General features: G+C 44.8%; 1 protein-coding gene across 1 annotated transcript in view; it reads left to right on the top strand.

The window, feature by feature from the left end:
* The window catches only part of LOC147757874 (uncharacterized), a 20,933-nt gene extending 2,281 nt beyond the window's left edge, over positions 1 to 18,652 (top strand). The window contains exons 2-3 of the mRNA XM_086979998.1: positions 14,982 to 15,027; positions 16,087 to 18,652. Of these exons, the coding sequence (XP_086836124.1) occupies positions 14,982 to 15,027; positions 16,087 to 16,204 (164 nt within the window). The 3' untranslated portion in view covers positions 16,205 to 18,652. The remainder of the gene's footprint in view (positions 1 to 14,981; positions 15,028 to 16,086) is intronic.

Genomic DNA, 18,652 nt, shown 5'->3' with positions numbered 1-18,652 from the left:
AACTTACTGTTAAGTTTTTCGAATAGCTTTTCTCGGATTCTGAACGAGCGTCAAGAGCCCAGTGCAAATAGCTGCTTTGCCATAGTTCGTAATATGAACATTTGCGAGATCCGTCTATGGCTTCCTGACGTCATATCGTCAAGGCAACGCGTGCAGGTCGAAAGTAAGGTACGGTACCTAATCTGTTACCGGGTCTTTCATTATTGGCTGCATCATAATGTACAATCACCTTAGCTTTGGTCGACTGCCGTTTTATACAAAATGACGCCAATATCTCCTCACCTCAAATGCGTCCACCGTACTGATTATGCGGCGACACGCTGACTTCTGCTGCCATTGCTTCAACGACTCCCCCTGCCTATGGCGGACTGCGGTCGAGGAGTTTGTGTTCAGTACTCCGTATATGTTTGTATATTTCTTTGATTCAATTTTCGGAAACTTGTGATATATTATCAGTATATTGTCTCATTTATGTGTGATCAATTCTCATATACTTTCGTATTCACATAGAAAATGTACGGGCTGTGTCATGTACGATATGTGTACATATGCTGTTGTAAATATTGTTGAACTACTAAGTACATATACAACTTTAATTGCGTAGTCTTTCATCCAGACAGAGCAAAATGACCCCTATCACTACAGACCTACTCACGATCCTTATTTTAGATTGCTCGTGGAAAAATTGCATTGCTATTCCAAATGATAAATAATAACTAATGTAAATCAGGTTGCACACTATATATATGTATATATAGTATGCAAATTTATCTTGCTTAGTTAAAACGGGAATAATCGACCCAGAATAAAGACATCAAAAGTAACCCACACATACGTGCGCATACTTTGCTATCCATTGATGTCGCTTTTCTATTTTTACTTGCAAACCTGTCACTAAAGTGTATCACTGTTATTACTGTTATTATTTTATGAAGTGCACATGGTTCCCGGGCATACATTGACAATCAACTCGATCAAGTATCTTTGTATTGTTTAAAAAGCTATCCACGGGTAAAACGTCTAGCTGGAATCGTAACCCGTTCCCTTTGAACATTACGGCCATAATCATACAAAAAAAATCGTGCACTTATAATCAACGGGAAATGTATATGATATATATACAATAATATATTAGGACGATGCTATTAGCTCTTTCGCCGATTGTATCGTATGCTTCCACATCACGCCCACTAATCATTATCCTGGCCTTTTTGGTAGGATTTTAATGAGAAAAACGAAACTTCTTTCTACTAGCAGGTCCCAACTGATATTTTCCTCGATGTTAGAAACATGCATCGCAACTACATATTATGGTAAGCACGTAACATCACCAGCAGCAACACCGTTCTGACTAAGCTTGGGAAGGACAAATGGCATTTTTCAGTTCATGCTTTTTAAGCCATCTCGAGCCAGCTCGTGTATCGGTCTCCTTGTGACACATTCAGATAGACTCCCTTACCTCATTAAGGTTCGCAAAAACAAACCGTATACTTTATGTACAGCAGACGTCTCCTACAGTAATATGTAGTTAATTGCCTATTATGTACACCATGTATCTTCATATTTTAAAAGAACTTATCAAGCGAGGTGATCCGGTTCGTAACTTCCATCTCCACCGTGCGATAGGCTTAGCAACTTTTACCTTCCGAAACTCTCCTGATATATCCTTGGCGTGACATAGTCTCAACATAGTGAGCTGTGCAAGTCTCTAGTGGAGGCTGTTAGCGATTAGGCGACGTACTCGAAAGCCTAGAAGTTCATGAGAAATTATTAGTTACCGTGGGAGAGAAATATCTAGTCAACTTGGTTCAATTATATTATGAATTTGGTATGGTTCGCTTTGTACAGTACGATCGACTATTTGGTCATCCAGCAAGTTTGTCATACACACCCTGCCCAGCCCCTCGTCCTTCGTCAGCCACCTTCGGTTCGACAGTTATCCTTTGTGGATTCGCTCTAAGCCACTAGTACTACTAATCTGTGTAGCTAATCTGAATGGCACCAATCCTCTTTGGGTATGCTGCACCATATGGGTTTTAGTGTCATCTGTACAGTCAGTGACGAATGCTAATTTGGAAAGGTACAAGGGAAGCTAAATGTACCACAGACGACTCCTTTTGATCGACCGGGCAACCAACGAACGACTTCATCAGGACTCCCCCTCCCCAGGTGGAAGACGCGTGTATAGAGACTGCTATAAGATGCAGGATGTTGGAACGGTGTTTGATGATTGCGTGTATCAATTTTCAAGCTTTTCGTTGGCCTGATTTGCTAGCTGCCTCCCGCTGCATGAACGACCACTTAAGGGTCCGGTTGCCGGGATAATAGCAGCTCTCTTCCTGTATATTTGCTTAACGGGAAAAGCAATGGAACAGGCATAATGGTCCTGTTTGGCAAGAACAGCTACACCGTGTTAGGTGACGGAGATTCCGAGAGATGACGGCTTGTGTTAGATGAATGATCAAAATCACATCCCTTGTGGCAGCCCCACACCTTACTTTTATGCCTTACCCCCATAACCTTTGCTAATTCTCTTCCTTGTAGAGGTTCTTGCTTTGTGGCATCTGTGCATAATTGGAGCAATGGTGAAAGATGTAAAGGCAAGCAAACGAAAAAGTAACAAAACAACGGGTATGGAAAGTCTGCTTCCATGCTATATACACGCAAGCACAAGATAGATCCTAGTGGGTATGCACACACTGTATATATATATATATATATATATATAAGAGCACGGGAAGAAAAAATAAAGACAGCGAGCGAGGGGAGAGCCAAATTTAGAAGCAGAGCATCATCTTAGGGACCATAACAAGCACTCGCAACCTACCGGCGCCTTTGCTGCCTGCGCCGTAGCAACGGTCCTAAAGCAGTGCCAGCGGCCGCAGCAGTGTAGTAATATAGTGCACGTGCCATTTTCAATAGCAGCTTCGCTCTTTTACCTTCCTTCTCACTCTGCACGAGCTAAGAGAGAAAGGAAAGAACTCTGTAACTCTTCGTCGCCGACTTTTTGTCCCTTCTCAGCTTCCAGCAACCCCAAACCGCCATCCTTCCGTTTTCTCTATGAAACAGCAATACGATCTCGACCAATGTGAGCCGCAACGAGTCGCTATAGGGCCGAAGATAGTGATTCGGTGGCTCTGCACTAAGCAGGGGGAGGCGACGAACGGGCAGGTATTTATTCACCGGCCCGACAAACGGGTGAACCCTGCTTTCCGCTCGTGTCATCTATCTATCAGCGGCGGGGCAAAATTTTCTTTGCCTTTAACCAAAACAGCCGTAGCAAAACGGGTTCTCTCGACTATTGAGCGATCGAACGATCAACCTTTAGTCTGCGCCGGGTCTTGACTCAGCCTTCAGAAGTAGCTAGTACAAGGCTCTGCGGAGCCATCATCACAACTGAACTCTCGAGGTTGCGCTTGAACTAGCTTGAATCTCCTGGCACGTTGTTGCCTAAATGAGTGCCGCTGGCGTGGCGCGGTAGGTTGGTTTTCCGAATAGGGACTTGACTGACTGAGCGAATAGGGAGACAGATCTGCGCGGAAGCCTAATGGGATTAAGCCTGTTTGAAGAATAGGAGACGGAGAGATTTCATTAGTTCGCTCGAGTGCGTTTCGACCACTGTGACGGCGGGCTTGCTCAAACATTTTATTATTAGAATTACATACGCCTATTATCATGTGCTGGTATGCGCAGTGGATGTGTAGGGGTCCGTGAGAGGCATGGGTGGATCTAGCAGTATTGCCCCCGTCCGCCTGTTAAGGCGGCTGAAACGACCGCCAATTGCAACACGGTATCGGGGCTTTTCATGGCCCGGGTGGGCAGATGTTGTATATAGAAAAAGTTGGTACTGATGCCGTGTGTACGCTAGTGCAACGAATGCACGCTACAAAGGCAATTTGCAGAACAAGGCGTTGGGACACCATCACAATCAAGCAAGAGTTCGCAGTACGCTAGCTCGTCTGTGAGAGTACTAGTAACCTTACTAAGAAGGCAACACCCTAGCAGTACTTTTAAGCTGTGACTTGTATGCATAGTGCTAAAATTTTAATCAGTTTTGAAATCATCAGTCTTTAGTAAATTCGCTCGTTTATAAGCGTGACAAGCTTAAGCATAATTCTTGGTAGGGGTGATATGCCCGCATAATCTATCTTCGCAATAGATCCATGTTAATCGCCCGCATGGTGCATGGACATGTCTCTCAAATAAGATTGTAAAGTAACCATCAACAGTAGAACAGAGAAGTAATCACTAGAACAGTCGTTGGGGTTTTTGGCTCTCTGCTACCATTACGTATTGCTTTTGGACCGTGGCTTCTTCCAGTAGGAAACGAATCGTGTGTCCATCGACCCCGATCTTGAACCTAGATGATCTCACGTGGCCCTTAGCAATTATCTACTAGAATCCCCGCTCTTTTAAGGCCACTCGTTGTTCTAACCTCTTTATATATACTGTACTCCTTTAAGGTGTGCGATACGCTCTGCCATGGCCACATATTACCATCTGCTTAAGTATACGGGTACGCGCAATAAACACTCCGTTTTTGGGATAACTTTGATGCTCTTTTTCACCTTTCTTATCGAATCATCCGAGCCTATTGGATCATTTTCGTCGCCATCTTTGTAAACCAAACTTCGTCTGCTCCAGCTGCGCCACCCACTACGCAGTCATCCACGCCACCATAATCACATTGCTTATACTATATAGTATATTTTTCATTTTGCAAGTTCCGTAGCTTTCCATCTGGGCGGTAACCAACCTTAGGAATGATGATGCCAAACAACATCAACCTTCAGTAGGCTTGAAGTCCCAATTGGAAGCTTGGCTTCTGTGTGGCACCAAGGCACAGGATGGCAGTATGAGGTAGATAGCAGAATGCTGCGTTTAAGGGACGTTTCTGTACGCAGAGGTAGCGACTTCGTCGGCAGCAGGAAACTAACGGAAGATGCCTGAAGAGGAAATGTGTTCCGTGCGAATATCCCTGGCGTTTGTGTGCTGTACAGATGCATATCTAGTGTTTCGTAGCCTGTGGACAAAACGCAGACGACCTCGGTGCCTTTTTCATGAAGATCTTATCATCATCGATACAGAACCCAATGAAAGCAAAGGAGCACCCATAGCCATAAAGAGCGTTTAGGCCCTCAGGGCGTGATCAAGAAAATGGGACTCGTCGTCTGCTTTTCGGCTTGCCTCCATTTTCTCTACCTCAGAGATCGGTGCTCGCACACGCATCAGCTCCTTGTCACCGTCGCTTTCCACAAGCAGAAACTGGCACCGGCGGGCGGCACCTAGCCACGATGGCATAACCCGACGTTGTAATCGTGACCCAAGTTGTCCCCGTTGCTCGAGTCTCGAGTTGAAGGGAAAATAAGCAGGGTTCAGGCAGTCGGCGATAGAAGGACCAAGCGCTCCCCCGGTTGGGATTTATTTTGCTTGAAGAGCTGGTAGGGACCGACGGCTTGCCATCATGAAAACAGCCAAACGAAAAAGCGAAGCCCATAACACCGCCTTAAAAAAGGATCTCGTAATTTCTCTTCCTCTCTCTCTTAGAAGAACGACGATGGCGACGACAAAAGTTGCCTCCATCGTACCAGTGCCTACTTCCTTTAGCTTACTCGTATAATACCAGCGCAGTCTTTACGTTTGACTTTAACATATCACCACTGACTGCCTTTCTCTAGCGATGGCAGTACCACTACGACACTCTTCCCGTCGCCGTCAGTCTCGCGAACGATGAAAGCTGACACCGCTGAACTCTAATGCGCGCGCCAGAACAAGCGGTTCCCTTAACATTGTTGCCAATCCTGACCTCAAAAATATTAGAAGTACCCTTCCCATTGCTGCATCGGGGGCTATTTTGCATGCCTTGAACCTTTGCCGATCCCACGCCTGCCCCACTCCGTACCCATCAATATAATACTCCTTTTTCTTTAGGGTTTTTCTTAGAGGAGGCGAAATACGCGCGGGGAATGTAAGTTTGGCGATGCCAGGTGGTTCCCAGAAATGCGCATAATTTTTAGTTTATTGTGAAGTTGTCCAAAGCCGAAAGTAGGATCAAAAGCAGTACGGAGCTATCGCATTATTATAAGGGTACCGACTAGTCCACTGCTACCACCGTTGTTATTGTTGGAGTTGATATCAACAAGTTTCCCTATGCTTATGATGCAGTCGCGAATCTTACCTATTTCTTGACTATGACCCTTTCTTTGCTATCGCGAGAGTCAGCATGTGGTCCATCGCAGAAGCTTTCTTAGAAAAAAGTGGCACTTACCATTTATGCTTGCCTCCGGTCTGCCGGTCCACGGCAGCCTATGCCATAGGCGATAGAAGCAACGATAGAAATACGGGCTTTCGTGCCCATGTAAGAATCCTAGAGCTTCGGTTACCCCGAGCTTCAAGCATTCTTTCTCATTCGCGCTTCCCTTCTTCTCCTTTCCTTAACCGTTGAAATCGGATCAACGTCGGCCTTCCATTTGTTAGGGGTTCATGGAGCAGGAGCATAGGAAGCCTCTTCTGCTGTTTCGCATCGTCGCTGTCCAACTTTTTTTCTGGCCGGGGCCATTGCACAGGACAGGGGCAAATCTTACCTTACTGCCTGACGGAGCCGTTCGCCGTCGTTCCTTCTGCTTTGCTCCGTTTGCTCGCGGTGACGTCGCTGTTTTGCATAGAAGGACAATTTATTTCGAGAGACTTACCTGCGACATATGCCCGGACCACTAAGGCGGACAGGCTGCTGTTGGCCGGGCCTAGCTCGGTACGAGTCGGCCGGTTGAACAGACGGTCCAGTCAGTTGTCAGGGTTATAGAGGCTGTCGTAGAAGGAAGAGCAAAGAACGACAGGAAACGACCTCTCTGTGAAAATATATTCTTGGGCGGTTCGTCCGTCCGAGACGAAGGTCGCTTCTGCACTCGATCTTAGACGCGTCAAAGAACCTTGCTGTTACCTATTTACCGTAGCAGCAACTATTCTACCGGAGGGACAATGATAGTAAGCCGGCCAGTGTCCCAAAAACCGATGCGTATCTTGTTCGCAGGGCATTTCCTAATCTCAGGTCTGAACCGTCATGAGTATAACCACGATGAAGTATATATGATATGGATGAAGAGTAACACGAGCAGTGTGGCAAAGACAAAGCATTGGCAAGAGTAAGTCCGTTACACCCCGGAAATATTGTGCATATATGCACGAATGATCAGAACATACAGGCTTGCTCAGGGGCCGTACTTATTTCAAGACTTCAAATTCTCGTTCAACTTCTAGCAAACTTGAACAGTCGAGAACGATTTCCTGTGTCGTTGGCTTCTTATCGAAATCCACTGTAGAAAAGTAACTTCAGCAACGACCGCATTACGAAAAGCAATCCGACCAACGGCACACGACTTCACGAAGATGAGACTATTGGCTATAACATTTTGTTCTCACCCTTCCGCCTATCTAAACAAACCTGATTGTGATGAAGGTGTGGAACACGCCACACTTGAATAGGTACGAAGCGCTTAATGCCGAAGTCGTTTGATATAGTTCGATGTTGGCCACAAGCATCGAACGTTCTTTCGAGTGTTCTTTTTTTGTACTGCGCCATAAGATTGCACTCAACGTATATGATAAAGGTTAACTACTATATACTGATTAGGAGCAGTCCGAATCATCTTTCTAAAAGATTTGCTTGTCGGTGGTCTAATTTAAAGCTGCGATTACCAATGTAAACATTCATTAACTTTTAAAATGAGCCATGGCGACAGACTTGCACAATAAAGTTAGAAATCCTGATACGACCGCTATGTGGTGAATGGTATTACTTGCTCTTATCCACAAGCGGACGAAGGGTGTTACCGGTCTGCTTTCTCTTCAGCTCCTGCCTGTGGGACCACGTATGCTAGTTGCCGTCTTGGATTTTTTCCTGTCGCGCCGTTCCTTAGGAATACTCACGGAGCCCCTAACGCCCGCGACGGGATGTACACGGGGGATAGTGACAATATAAACTGAAACAATAACAACAACCACGTCTAAAAAGCAGCAGAAGCTAAAGGAAATATACCAATACAGCAATGAAAACCAAAACCAATAATTGAAGTCCAGAATCCCAAGCATATTGTCCCGCATAACAAAGACACACAAACCGTGAGTTTCTTCACTTTTCTTCCATCGTACCGGAGATGGTATATTCTATTGATGAGTAAAGGCTCACGATGGCGGTGCAAAAATTAAAATCTAGTAGCTACAAAATATAAGACAGCGAGTGCTGCGCGTTGCGCTGCATTGCTAGAGTTCTCGCGGTGCAAACCCTGCGCCTGTCACCACAAAGCCGCCGCTAGGCCTTGGCACCGTAGAGTGCAAGGGTTAGAGGGGTAGAAAAAGGTTCGCACCCCCTATGTCTACGAACGAAGAACCGCCTACCGGCAAAGTACTGTCGTTGATTGAATTACTACCGTTTCCGCCGTCTGTGGTAAAACCAGCATCAGGAGGGTCTTAGTGTGCGGCAGTGGGGGTAGCAGCACAAATGGGGCGTCATGCAATTTTGTGTTATTCCGTTTCGGTGTCTAAACGAATGAGCAAGTCCAAAAAAAAAAGAAAAGGAGCTGCGTTTCCGTTTTGCGTCTGACACAATCGTCGAGCGCCCTGAGCGTCGTATTCAAGCCGTACCCGATGCTCGAAACTGCCGCAAAGTGCGACAGATGTCACAGTGTGCCTTCGAGGCATGGCTATGTACAATCCTATATAGTATGGATATAAGAGACCTACACAAGTTAGTTTACTTTCAAAGAAGATATATATGTACGTCTACTCCGTGAGGAATATGTATTGCTATTCATGATACTGCAGCCGCCACCGTCACCAATTTACGCAGCAAATTGTACGATAACTCGGCCTGTGGCTTAGATGCGCAGGGAACTCGAATTCCATGATGCATTAACTGGATATCATCTACGGCTAAACAAATACGATTTTTATCTTACTGTTGTTATTTTTGGTGTTATTTTTGTGGTTCATAAAAGAAAACAGCAGACCAAGCAATAGCAAGCCTTTCTATGCAGCAGTTTTCGAGAGATCTGTTTAACCTATTTGTCAGTACGGCATGTGTACCTAGATGTTCAAGTTGCTTCAGTCGAAGAAAAGTGGGCAGGTCATAAAAGACGGGAAGACCATGACGCTTTATTACTACCACTACTACTACTACTACTATTGCCGTTGTTAGTGTTATCTTTATAATTATGATGATGATATTTATTATTGGTGTCATCATAATCATCGGTATTACCATTATTATTCATTTTAAGCATTGTTGCCGGCCCACAACGTACTGGATATATAGAAACGCGAAACCCCTTTATACAGCTAGCCATTTTACGCCATCCATCACTCCTACATACACAGTCATCTGTAATAACATCAGAGGACGCCCTCGTGCGCACGCACAGCACATCGCCCACGGTCGAACCGTCCGGCAAGATCTGACAACTAGCACCTTCACTATGCTTTGTCGCAATTTGCGATGCTCCTTTCGCATTCGACAGACCGAAGACGCGAGGCAGGCGGGATGGCACGAAACAGGAATATAACTCAACAATTACCACTACAGCCGCTGGCACCATCGGCATTACAGCCATTACTACCGCCATCGGTACGATTGCGCTGGACGTTCGTCGGACGGTCGCTGAGCGCCAGGCGTTGGGCAGCAGCAGCAGCGGGCCGCTTCGCTAAGGATTAATGATAGTCTCTTGTCAGCTCTCGTAGTATATAGATGTAAGACCACTGCCGGTCGCGGCTTTCTCGTAAATTTGTAGCAGTCCGTCCCGCCGAGTGAAGTAAGCATATCCGGTAGCTTTGTCGGAGTTCCGCAGCTTTGCATGCTACCCCGCAGATGTTGTTGCTGCTACTGCCGGGTGCTGTCAACGTGGCCGATGATGAAACTAAGCTGTACTGTATAATGCGCATGGAGCGTACTCTATTCAAGTTTAATCGTAGTCGTCGGCTCGGCTGACCTGGGTTGAAGCTGTTCGAAATTCGCCGCTGATACTATGTGTTCTTCATCTAACCGTCGCATGCTGTGCGCGAGAGATTGCTAGCGAATAAAGCAACAAAGCTTGAGCGAATAACGGCCAGGGAAACCTCCAACTGGGTCGGGGTGTAGAGTGGTTATCGAATTATGCCCCGCACGCTACGAGCCAGACTGAAGCAACTCAGCGATGTAACAGTTATGCTGGGACGGTCGATGATACTGTATGGGCTGGCAGTATGCGCAGATTCCATCATTCCGCTAGATGGCGTCTGCTTCGCGCTCTTTAATTCAATGTCTCTTCCCCGCTAAATTCCTCCGCCTTCAGATGTTGTCTACTTGAAGGAGATACATAGGATATAGAACGTAATGATACAGTGGACACCGCTCAAATGTATTTTTCATTACATCTTTTTGAACCGCGCAACTGGATGGCTAGGCCGACTTGAAGAGAAAAGACGTGTGACTGACACGAAGTGGAGTGTGTCTGCCTGTAGTTCATACCGCTAGCTAGATCTCTATAACGCAATAATTCTGCCAGCTCGAGGTGGCTAAATTTGGCCAATGGCAAATCAGGTGGCAATTGCGAAATCTCTCTCTCGCTGTCCGGTGTAGAATTTCGGGTTGAAATGTTGTAGTGATTGGAGAACATAGACACTGTCATAAGTGTATTATGACCGAACATCAAACAGGACCCTGTTACCGGCACATGTCTCACAGGACGCTTGATTTAGGCTTCTCTCTGTCCAAAAGAAACATATTAGCTCAACAGCAATAGTAATTGAGCATTAAAGACAAATTTATGAGTGGAACATTTTGTCCACTGTCGATCTGAAGCTAGAAACAAATAAAGACGAGATAGGGGTTGTCAACAGATACGTTTGGCATAGCGTCGACACGTGGGCCGTCTGCTATACCCAAATAACCTTACTAAATAAGGTCTGATATTCACACACAAGTGCGAAAAATATGTTAATATGTCGCTCCTTTGTTGATGCAGATATTCGGTATAACGTCGAATGGATGAAAGTAAAGCGCCAAGGATAAAGTTGTTTATGTATGAAGTGAATCGGGTGGAATTTTTGTGCGAGTGAGAGAAATGTATGGAATGTTTATGAAGGGAGCACAGGTTCTAGGCTAGTCATTAGATAGCGAGGCTGTTACTATGATAACGATCATAAAGAAACTAGAAGCACGACTAATTCTGATGGGCTAACAATATTTTACGGCAGTACTGCCGAAAGAAAACCGTCCGCGAGCCGAGTAGTACTTCTGACGCATGATACACACACATATATGTGCACCTCGGATGAAGAAATATATGGAATGAGTATCGACGGGAACTAGGCCAGCGGCGCAATGTACAATTTTACAAAAAAAAAAACTAACTTGTGATTATCTAGTGGTTACAAGCTAGTCATCGCAGGACATTCATGGTTCACAAGGGCTTAATAAAACACGGTTGCTCGTAACGCGACTCGCTGCTTGAAGTGGCGCTAAAGCCAGTGATTTGTGAAGGACGGTATATATTCGATAATGTTTTAATAAGGGGTAGCGTGTGTGCACTCTGGCTTCGTTGCTTCTCGAGAAGGCGTAAACACGTTTCCGGAAGAATATTGCTGTTAAATGTAGACATGGAGAGACAATTGAGGATATTATCGCATACTAACATTATTCAACTTAAATTGACCAGTGCTTCTTGTATATCTATTCATATCGTGCCCAATAAAGATGACTGACCTCTAAAAAAAGTCATCAGGTTTATAATTAAGCCTACATTTTCAGTGGTATGAAATTCGAAGGCGATGCGATGGCGTTTCAGTATGAGAGGAAGTATCTAAAGCGATTTTTACTGTGGACAAATTGATCAGCAGTGATAGGTGTAACATCAGACAAAAGGTTGGAAGCGTGTAGCGAAATGTGCGTCATCCGTTAGTGGACGCTTGGAACAGCGGATCTCGCCTCGTCCAGTTGTAAATTTAACGCTAAATTGTTACAGGGGAACACGACATTAGCTAATAGGCTGTAGAGACATAATTCTTCCTCCTTAGGACAACACGACATTGACTTTTAACGAATAAAGATTAATAACGCAGTATCAGATCATGCTGACAGCCTGACAAACATGGCGAATTCATCCGATGGCCGATATCACCAGATGTGGATTCCGAGACATGGTATGGCCCGATGATTGCCGTAACCTGACAGGTCAGTGGACTTCACTACTGACAAGCACAGTGTGCATGTACACGAAGTAAACTCTAAACATGAACATTTCTATGTGGATGCCAAGAAAAGGTGATTAGGCACGATTTTGTTATGGAAACTGAACCAGACAGCCATCCTGGTAAGCTAGAAAATTGTTAAAAATTCTACCCAAACGTTATTTCACCTCTCCCAAATCGTTTAAAAACATATAGCAATTAATGTATACTTGCGCACGAATCACTTGTGAGCAGCTCACTGGGATGAAGCGTTGCGGGAAATTCTCTCTAATCGTCACAATATCACAAAGCAAAAAAATGTTTGGCTGCTACTTCGGTGGATTCTAGTAGGTTCAGTTGTTTCCCCACAAGCAATGTCGTACTGGGCAGACGCCCCCCGTTTAGTGTCGGCTGACTAATGAAGAATTAAGCACTCGCGTGGGCGATGCCCAAAGATGATCTGTAGGAAAAGCCTTCTACATCGAGCGGTTCCGAATCTTGTTTTTCCAGCTCGCTCGTGCTTCCTCTTTCCTTCTGCACGTTTCGCTCTATGTGAGCCGTCGGATATTATGTGATTACCATCGGCGCACACTATCCGTGGATATGTGTTGTTTGTTGTCAGCTCTGCGGATATATCTTGTGGAAGTGGAAATTGTGGAGCTTCGAAGCCTGGGAACAGAGTCTTGTGGTTTTCCCGTCAGTGGAAGATTGGACCCAACTGGTTGCCCTTTTGAACTATCCAGGAGGTTCTATCTCTGTCTAGTCGGTGCGGACATGAGCTAAAGCGACACGCGCGGATTGGAAAGAGAATTTATCGCCTTCGTTGTACAGCTGGTGCCAAAAACAGGCTATGAAGATTCGGATGCAGCGGCAACAGAGTCGGCCGTGCCTTTAAAGGCAGCGGCTTCGGCGTTACCAACCTCGGCCTTTTTGCTGCGCGAGTCGACGCTGTTAGTGAAGGACGAAAAAAATTTGTCGCTCTGATAAGTTGAGAATGCTCACGGCCTGGTCAGCTTTTACGCTGTGAGTTGTGGCAGACGCTGGAGTCATAGTAGTACTGGCACTATCTAGATGATGATGGGAAGGTAATGTGCAAAATGGCGCGTGGTGAAATAGTGGCATGGTGGCAAATCTGTTGGGTCGAACAAGGGAGACGACGGACGTCCAGACGGAAACGCTGCTGCTTTGATCCTCCGCTCGGCTAAGCCAGGTTCAATTGAGAACTCTGAATCCGCCTTCGTCCTACAAGAATTGGCATTCGTTTATATATATGGCGACATATAAGCTTCGCCAACGCAATCAGCCTGTACTATGTTGAAACACTAAGTTAGTAAAATGCTTCGACAGAGGAACCGTTACAAAAAATATTATATGCGAGCTATATGTTTCCATTCAAGTAGGTTTTATTTATGATGAGTGTGTCTATATACATACACATAATCATTATTATTGGTAAATTTACTTTTTGCACATATGTGACGTTATGGTTATGCGATAGGCAGCTGAAGCCATAGCATAGTTTTCAGCGGTCTATAGCTATGGTTCTGGCACGGTCTCACCCATGCACAACGGCCAGCTTTCACTGTGGATTGCTTGCAAAAAGTAAACATGTATTCAAATGCCTTTAGACGACGGACTTGCACGCGAAGAATTACAGAAAGCGCTGACGACCTTTCTGTTTGTAGGATATTTATAAAAGAAGGGAACTGCGCTATCTTTAAATGGGGCAGTATGTGCACATACTCGTCTATTTAGGCATTGAGATATGTTGACTAGAACAGATTGTCTGTACATGTCCTGATGGCGTGAAAGTGTTCCGATATAAGACATCGGTGAGCAGACGTGGGGGGTGCCGCTGCTGCCTCGCACGCATTGCAGCTCTGTGGTCGGCGTACAGGAGAGCGTATGTACGAGCAACACGGTTAACTGAATATGGTACTTCGTTTACGTCCTTAAAAACTCCTTTGGAGTAAACTCGTCATCAGTCCAGGAGGACCGTGCCTCACGACAGTTGTGACCTCAAAAGCAGTTGTGGAATTGAGCAAACAAAGTTTAAAAGAGAACCTGCAGGCGAATAGATGAAAGCAATAAAGTTTTCGCTGCACTAACTAGTTTAGCAAATGAGCCATTGTGGTTAAGGGATTTCAATCTTTAGCACTCCGCGGCCAGACTCGCTCTCTTCTTGAACCGGGCACCGATCAATGTGCCGTGGTAAAAGCTAACTGAAGAATTGACACCCGGAAGAAGAAACGTTGGGACCATTGACAAAATCAACTAAACGTTACCAGAGCCGCCAACAAAGAAATAGCATATAGAGGTTCAGAGCATGTATAGAAGTGGCTGCTGCTTAGGTCGGCAGGATTTGGATGATAGAAACAAGCACCTGCGTTAACAGCGAAGCTTCAAAGCGTCGCCTAATTATAGGACCGGCTTGCACTAGCAGCTATTGTAATCTATTTTAGGGCAACAAGATGATTTAGGGCGTCGTGCTGAGGTTACTAGGAAGCGCCGATAGCAAACGACTGAGAGAAGTTTCGTGAAACTCTAGTTGACTAAAACAGTTGGAGAAAAAGGTAGAAACACTGCTACTTTTGGTTAATGGTTTGCAATATGCGAAAGCATCAGCATACGACAAAGTTTATCTGCCCAGAGAATGGGTCGCAACGCAAATTCTGATTAATAGTATCAATAATAAGGTCTACATCTTATTATATATATTATAAAAGGCCCTGATCGTGTCTCAAAGCTGCGTTACTGATTTTTGTACGTTTCCGCCTTTACAGGTTGCCACTTCGCTATCGACATGTGTGAGCACGCGTGCAAGTCAGGGTAAGTACCAATAGCTAGGTAATTTTTGGTGTCCCGTTGACAATAACAGAACAAGCAATATCACCACTATCTTTTGTTCAGTAGTACAAAAACGAGTCTATCCATCATGATTAATGAATGTATGTAGAATCGACTATTCATTCGAATATCTCAGATACCGCACAAGCACTACTGGCCTGCGCAGTGAACCATGAATGGGCCCGAGTCCTGATATGTGATTTATAATTAAGATGAAATTACACATAATTTACGTATTACGTCAAAACCATATGAGGACGATGCTGACTCATTGTTGCAATAACAAAGCCTGTAATTTAACGCAACTTCTTCAATCACATATATCCAAGCTGTTTACTTCTACTTATGCTAGGCAAATTACGATTGCTGGTGCTGCTTATGTTTAGTGCTGCGATTCATACCCTGCTGCCGTCTCTTCTACGAGAGATGAAAGTCTGTCTCCAAAATTGAATGTATTAGTTTTTATTTAATAACATTGATGCCGAGTACATGTAGAGGACGCCTTTACCAATTAAAGTGGTACCCAGATCGCTTTGTTTTCAATGAAGCGCGGCTTTCCGAGCTATATAATAAGACCCTCAATAACACACACATTCAGATAATAGTAAATATAACGAACTAGCAAAAAATTATAAAGAAATAAGCACCATCAATAAATCATTCTTCCGAAGCGAATATTTCACCGCTAACTTCTCAATAATATAGAAATAGCCATTCTTTCAAACCTCTAAAATACTAAGTGGTTAGGTTATAGTATAGCCTATTATCGAAGTAGTCTTATCACCACTTAGCGTCACGAAGTTGACTTTTTTTTTCTTGTTATAATACTTTAAACGAGTGAATATGCAAAATGAACAAAATCTCCACAATGGCTCGAGCTGCAGTTCGCTTGCGTCCTATTCCTTTGTAGAAATCTTAGAAATTCCCAGTATTTCTCGGGTCGACCAGGACTCTGCGTTCAGAAGCTCTAGCCTTCAGTCTGAGAAGCTGAAGGCTGTAGGTGGTTCGTTTCTAACTCAGGACGCACATGTGCTTTTCCAGAACTCGTATGCGGGGAGGCCCTTCGCACAAATGCACGCAATTGAGACTTGAACGCGTTCCTTCGTCTAAATACCTGACTAGTACAGGCACACCTTCATTCCGCTTTCCACTTCTTTAGCTTGTCGTATCCTCGTGATTCTTGCGGCAATCCCTTGGGACCGTACTTGGCGTCCGCAAGCTAATTCCTACGAACACCACACACGCTACGCGCACGGAGCCTACCTCAGCTGAGGTTCTGGAAACGGTGGCGCTGGCTGTGCTCGAAGTTACATACCAAGCAAGGCGACTGAACGGTACGAGGACAACGCCAGGGAATATCTCTGTGTTCGAAGCCTCTGGACTTCGCAAACCACTCGGAGCTGCATCGCGATTTAGCTCGTTCTACGAGAGAAAAGGAGTTCTACCATGACGACGACGGCTACGACCAGGGAAATCAGCAGGGGTGTTGGACATCGTTGCCAAAGGAAAAGGCTCTTGTTGCATGGCGTCTCGGCAGGGGTCTTCAGGCTAACACTCTATCGCTTCGAATCCTTGGAGCGCGCCTAGTCTTCACACATAACGAACATACTCACTGATTCGGCGATGAACATTTTCAAGAGCCGTAAGCACCTAGTAACCGTAGCGGTGGTAGCGGCGAGTGAGATCTCCGTTTTGCAATTCCATGAGCGCTTGTCGTCGTCTCCACCGTCGACTTCGCTACACCTAAACGCATGAAAAGCGAGCACCGAAGTCTGCAAGGAGCGCGGCTGTGGCGCAAGCTTTTGGAGCGCAATATACAATAAGGAATATGCAGCTGGAGACCTGGCTGGCGGACGAGGACCGAGGAGGAGAAACGCCATAGCGGAACAGAAAACGACGCCTCGTTTGTACGTACACTTACACGCTGTAGGCAGAGTTTGAGAAAAGGAGAGAGAAGGCTAAAGAAAGAGAAATTTGAGAGACAGGAAAGGAAGGGAGGAGAGAGTAGGCCAAAGGAGAGAGATCGAAGCTTTGCGAGTAACACGAGCGGCCAAGAGGGCGGCGGCTTGTGGAAACGCTCGTCGTGCGCCACCGTCGTAAGGACATTATAAACGCTATTGCTCGAGGCAGTGGAAGCGAGTTCATTGTTGCTAGCGTCCAAGTGTAACGCCTTGTGCTGAAAAACGGGTCTTAGCGGAAAAACTTCTGTGGGAAAATTTTGGGAAAAGTCTATTTTGCGAGGCGTAACTCCTCTTTAGAATAGCCTTTGGAAGCTGATGCTGACTTTCCTTGTAGACCCGTACGCTCTGGGGCCATTGCCACTTCACGACAAGACACCTTCATATATGGCTTCGAACACCACCGTCTTCTCTAGCTCGTTTTACAAGTGAATCGATTTGAAGTACATGAAGCTTAAATGCTTACCGTGTAACAGAGTCGCAGTAACATTACAATAGGACACGAATAAACATATACTAACTCATACACACGTATGCGCACCCAGACACAAACACCAAACCCATCGAATGTTTATCGCCTCGCGTAACCGGCGGCACTTCCCCCTATAACTGCTAAACCCTGCCACAATTATACAGCTTCTATCGAATGATTTAAACAATTAGAAAATGTACGCTTTTTCTAACCGACTATAAAGTCAAATGTTGCTATTGGATCTTCGACTAGCTAATTTACGTCGAGCCAGTAAAAACGCGGCCGAATTTTTGCACAGCAATAAAATTCTATATAACCTCAAGCTTACGTAGTGTTTGTTGAGATCAATATAAAGCAAACAGTTACACGTTACATCCATTTATGTGTGCGCAGCATTTGATTATCTAGGTAACGTGTTTACCATGTTTTTGAGCTATATTTTATCTTAGTGATCCCGTTATCAATATATATGCATATATCTATATATATATATATCTCAGGAAGCGCGTGGTTTTGTTAAGTGGACAATATAGACTGCGCCTATAATCAATCTTTATATGCAGGACGTTCGTTGCGCTGAATTGAAAACTGTGTGTGTGTGTTTGTGTGTGAACTACTCTGGCCTTACAAAAACATAAGACAGAATTATATATTTTTAATGTAACAATTGAAAAATACGCTCGAGCATATGATTTCGTCGGTTCTAAACATCCTCATTTCTTACTAAATTCACACGGTGCGGACACGTCACGCTCTACATCAATGGTTACCAGTCCTGATTAAGGACTAAAAATATATGCAGGACTATTTCACATGCAGTTTCTCCCATTTTGAACAGCAAAATACAAAAAACATCTAGAAAAACGGGGCCTTCATCTGACGAGTCTTCAAATCACGTTTTTATCATCGCTATTATTGTTATTGTCAGAGCTGCGTATCATCGTTGTTGTTATCACGTCAAACTTTAATGCACTGGCGCACCTAATAGCTTCCAGAAATTTATCGGGGTCAAATTGACATTATATATTCTTAACCACCTGCCACCTTCACAAAAGCGGCCAGCACAGTTCTTGCTAAGATGGAGTAAAGCTAACTTTGTATTCGTCATAGAAATACACGTCATATACGATTGTATTGCAGTTCTTCTTTCATACTCTACTGAGTGTTCTTAGTCCGT

The sequence above is a fragment of the Varroa destructor genome, unplaced genomic scaffold (genome assembly GCF_002443255.2).
Source record: "Varroa destructor unplaced genomic scaffold, Vdes_3.0 BEIS01000002.1, whole genome shotgun sequence".
Classification (NCBI taxonomy): Eukaryota; Metazoa; Arthropoda; class Arachnida; order Mesostigmata; family Varroidae; genus Varroa; species Varroa destructor.
This window is presented reverse-complemented; position numbering and strand designations above follow the sequence as displayed.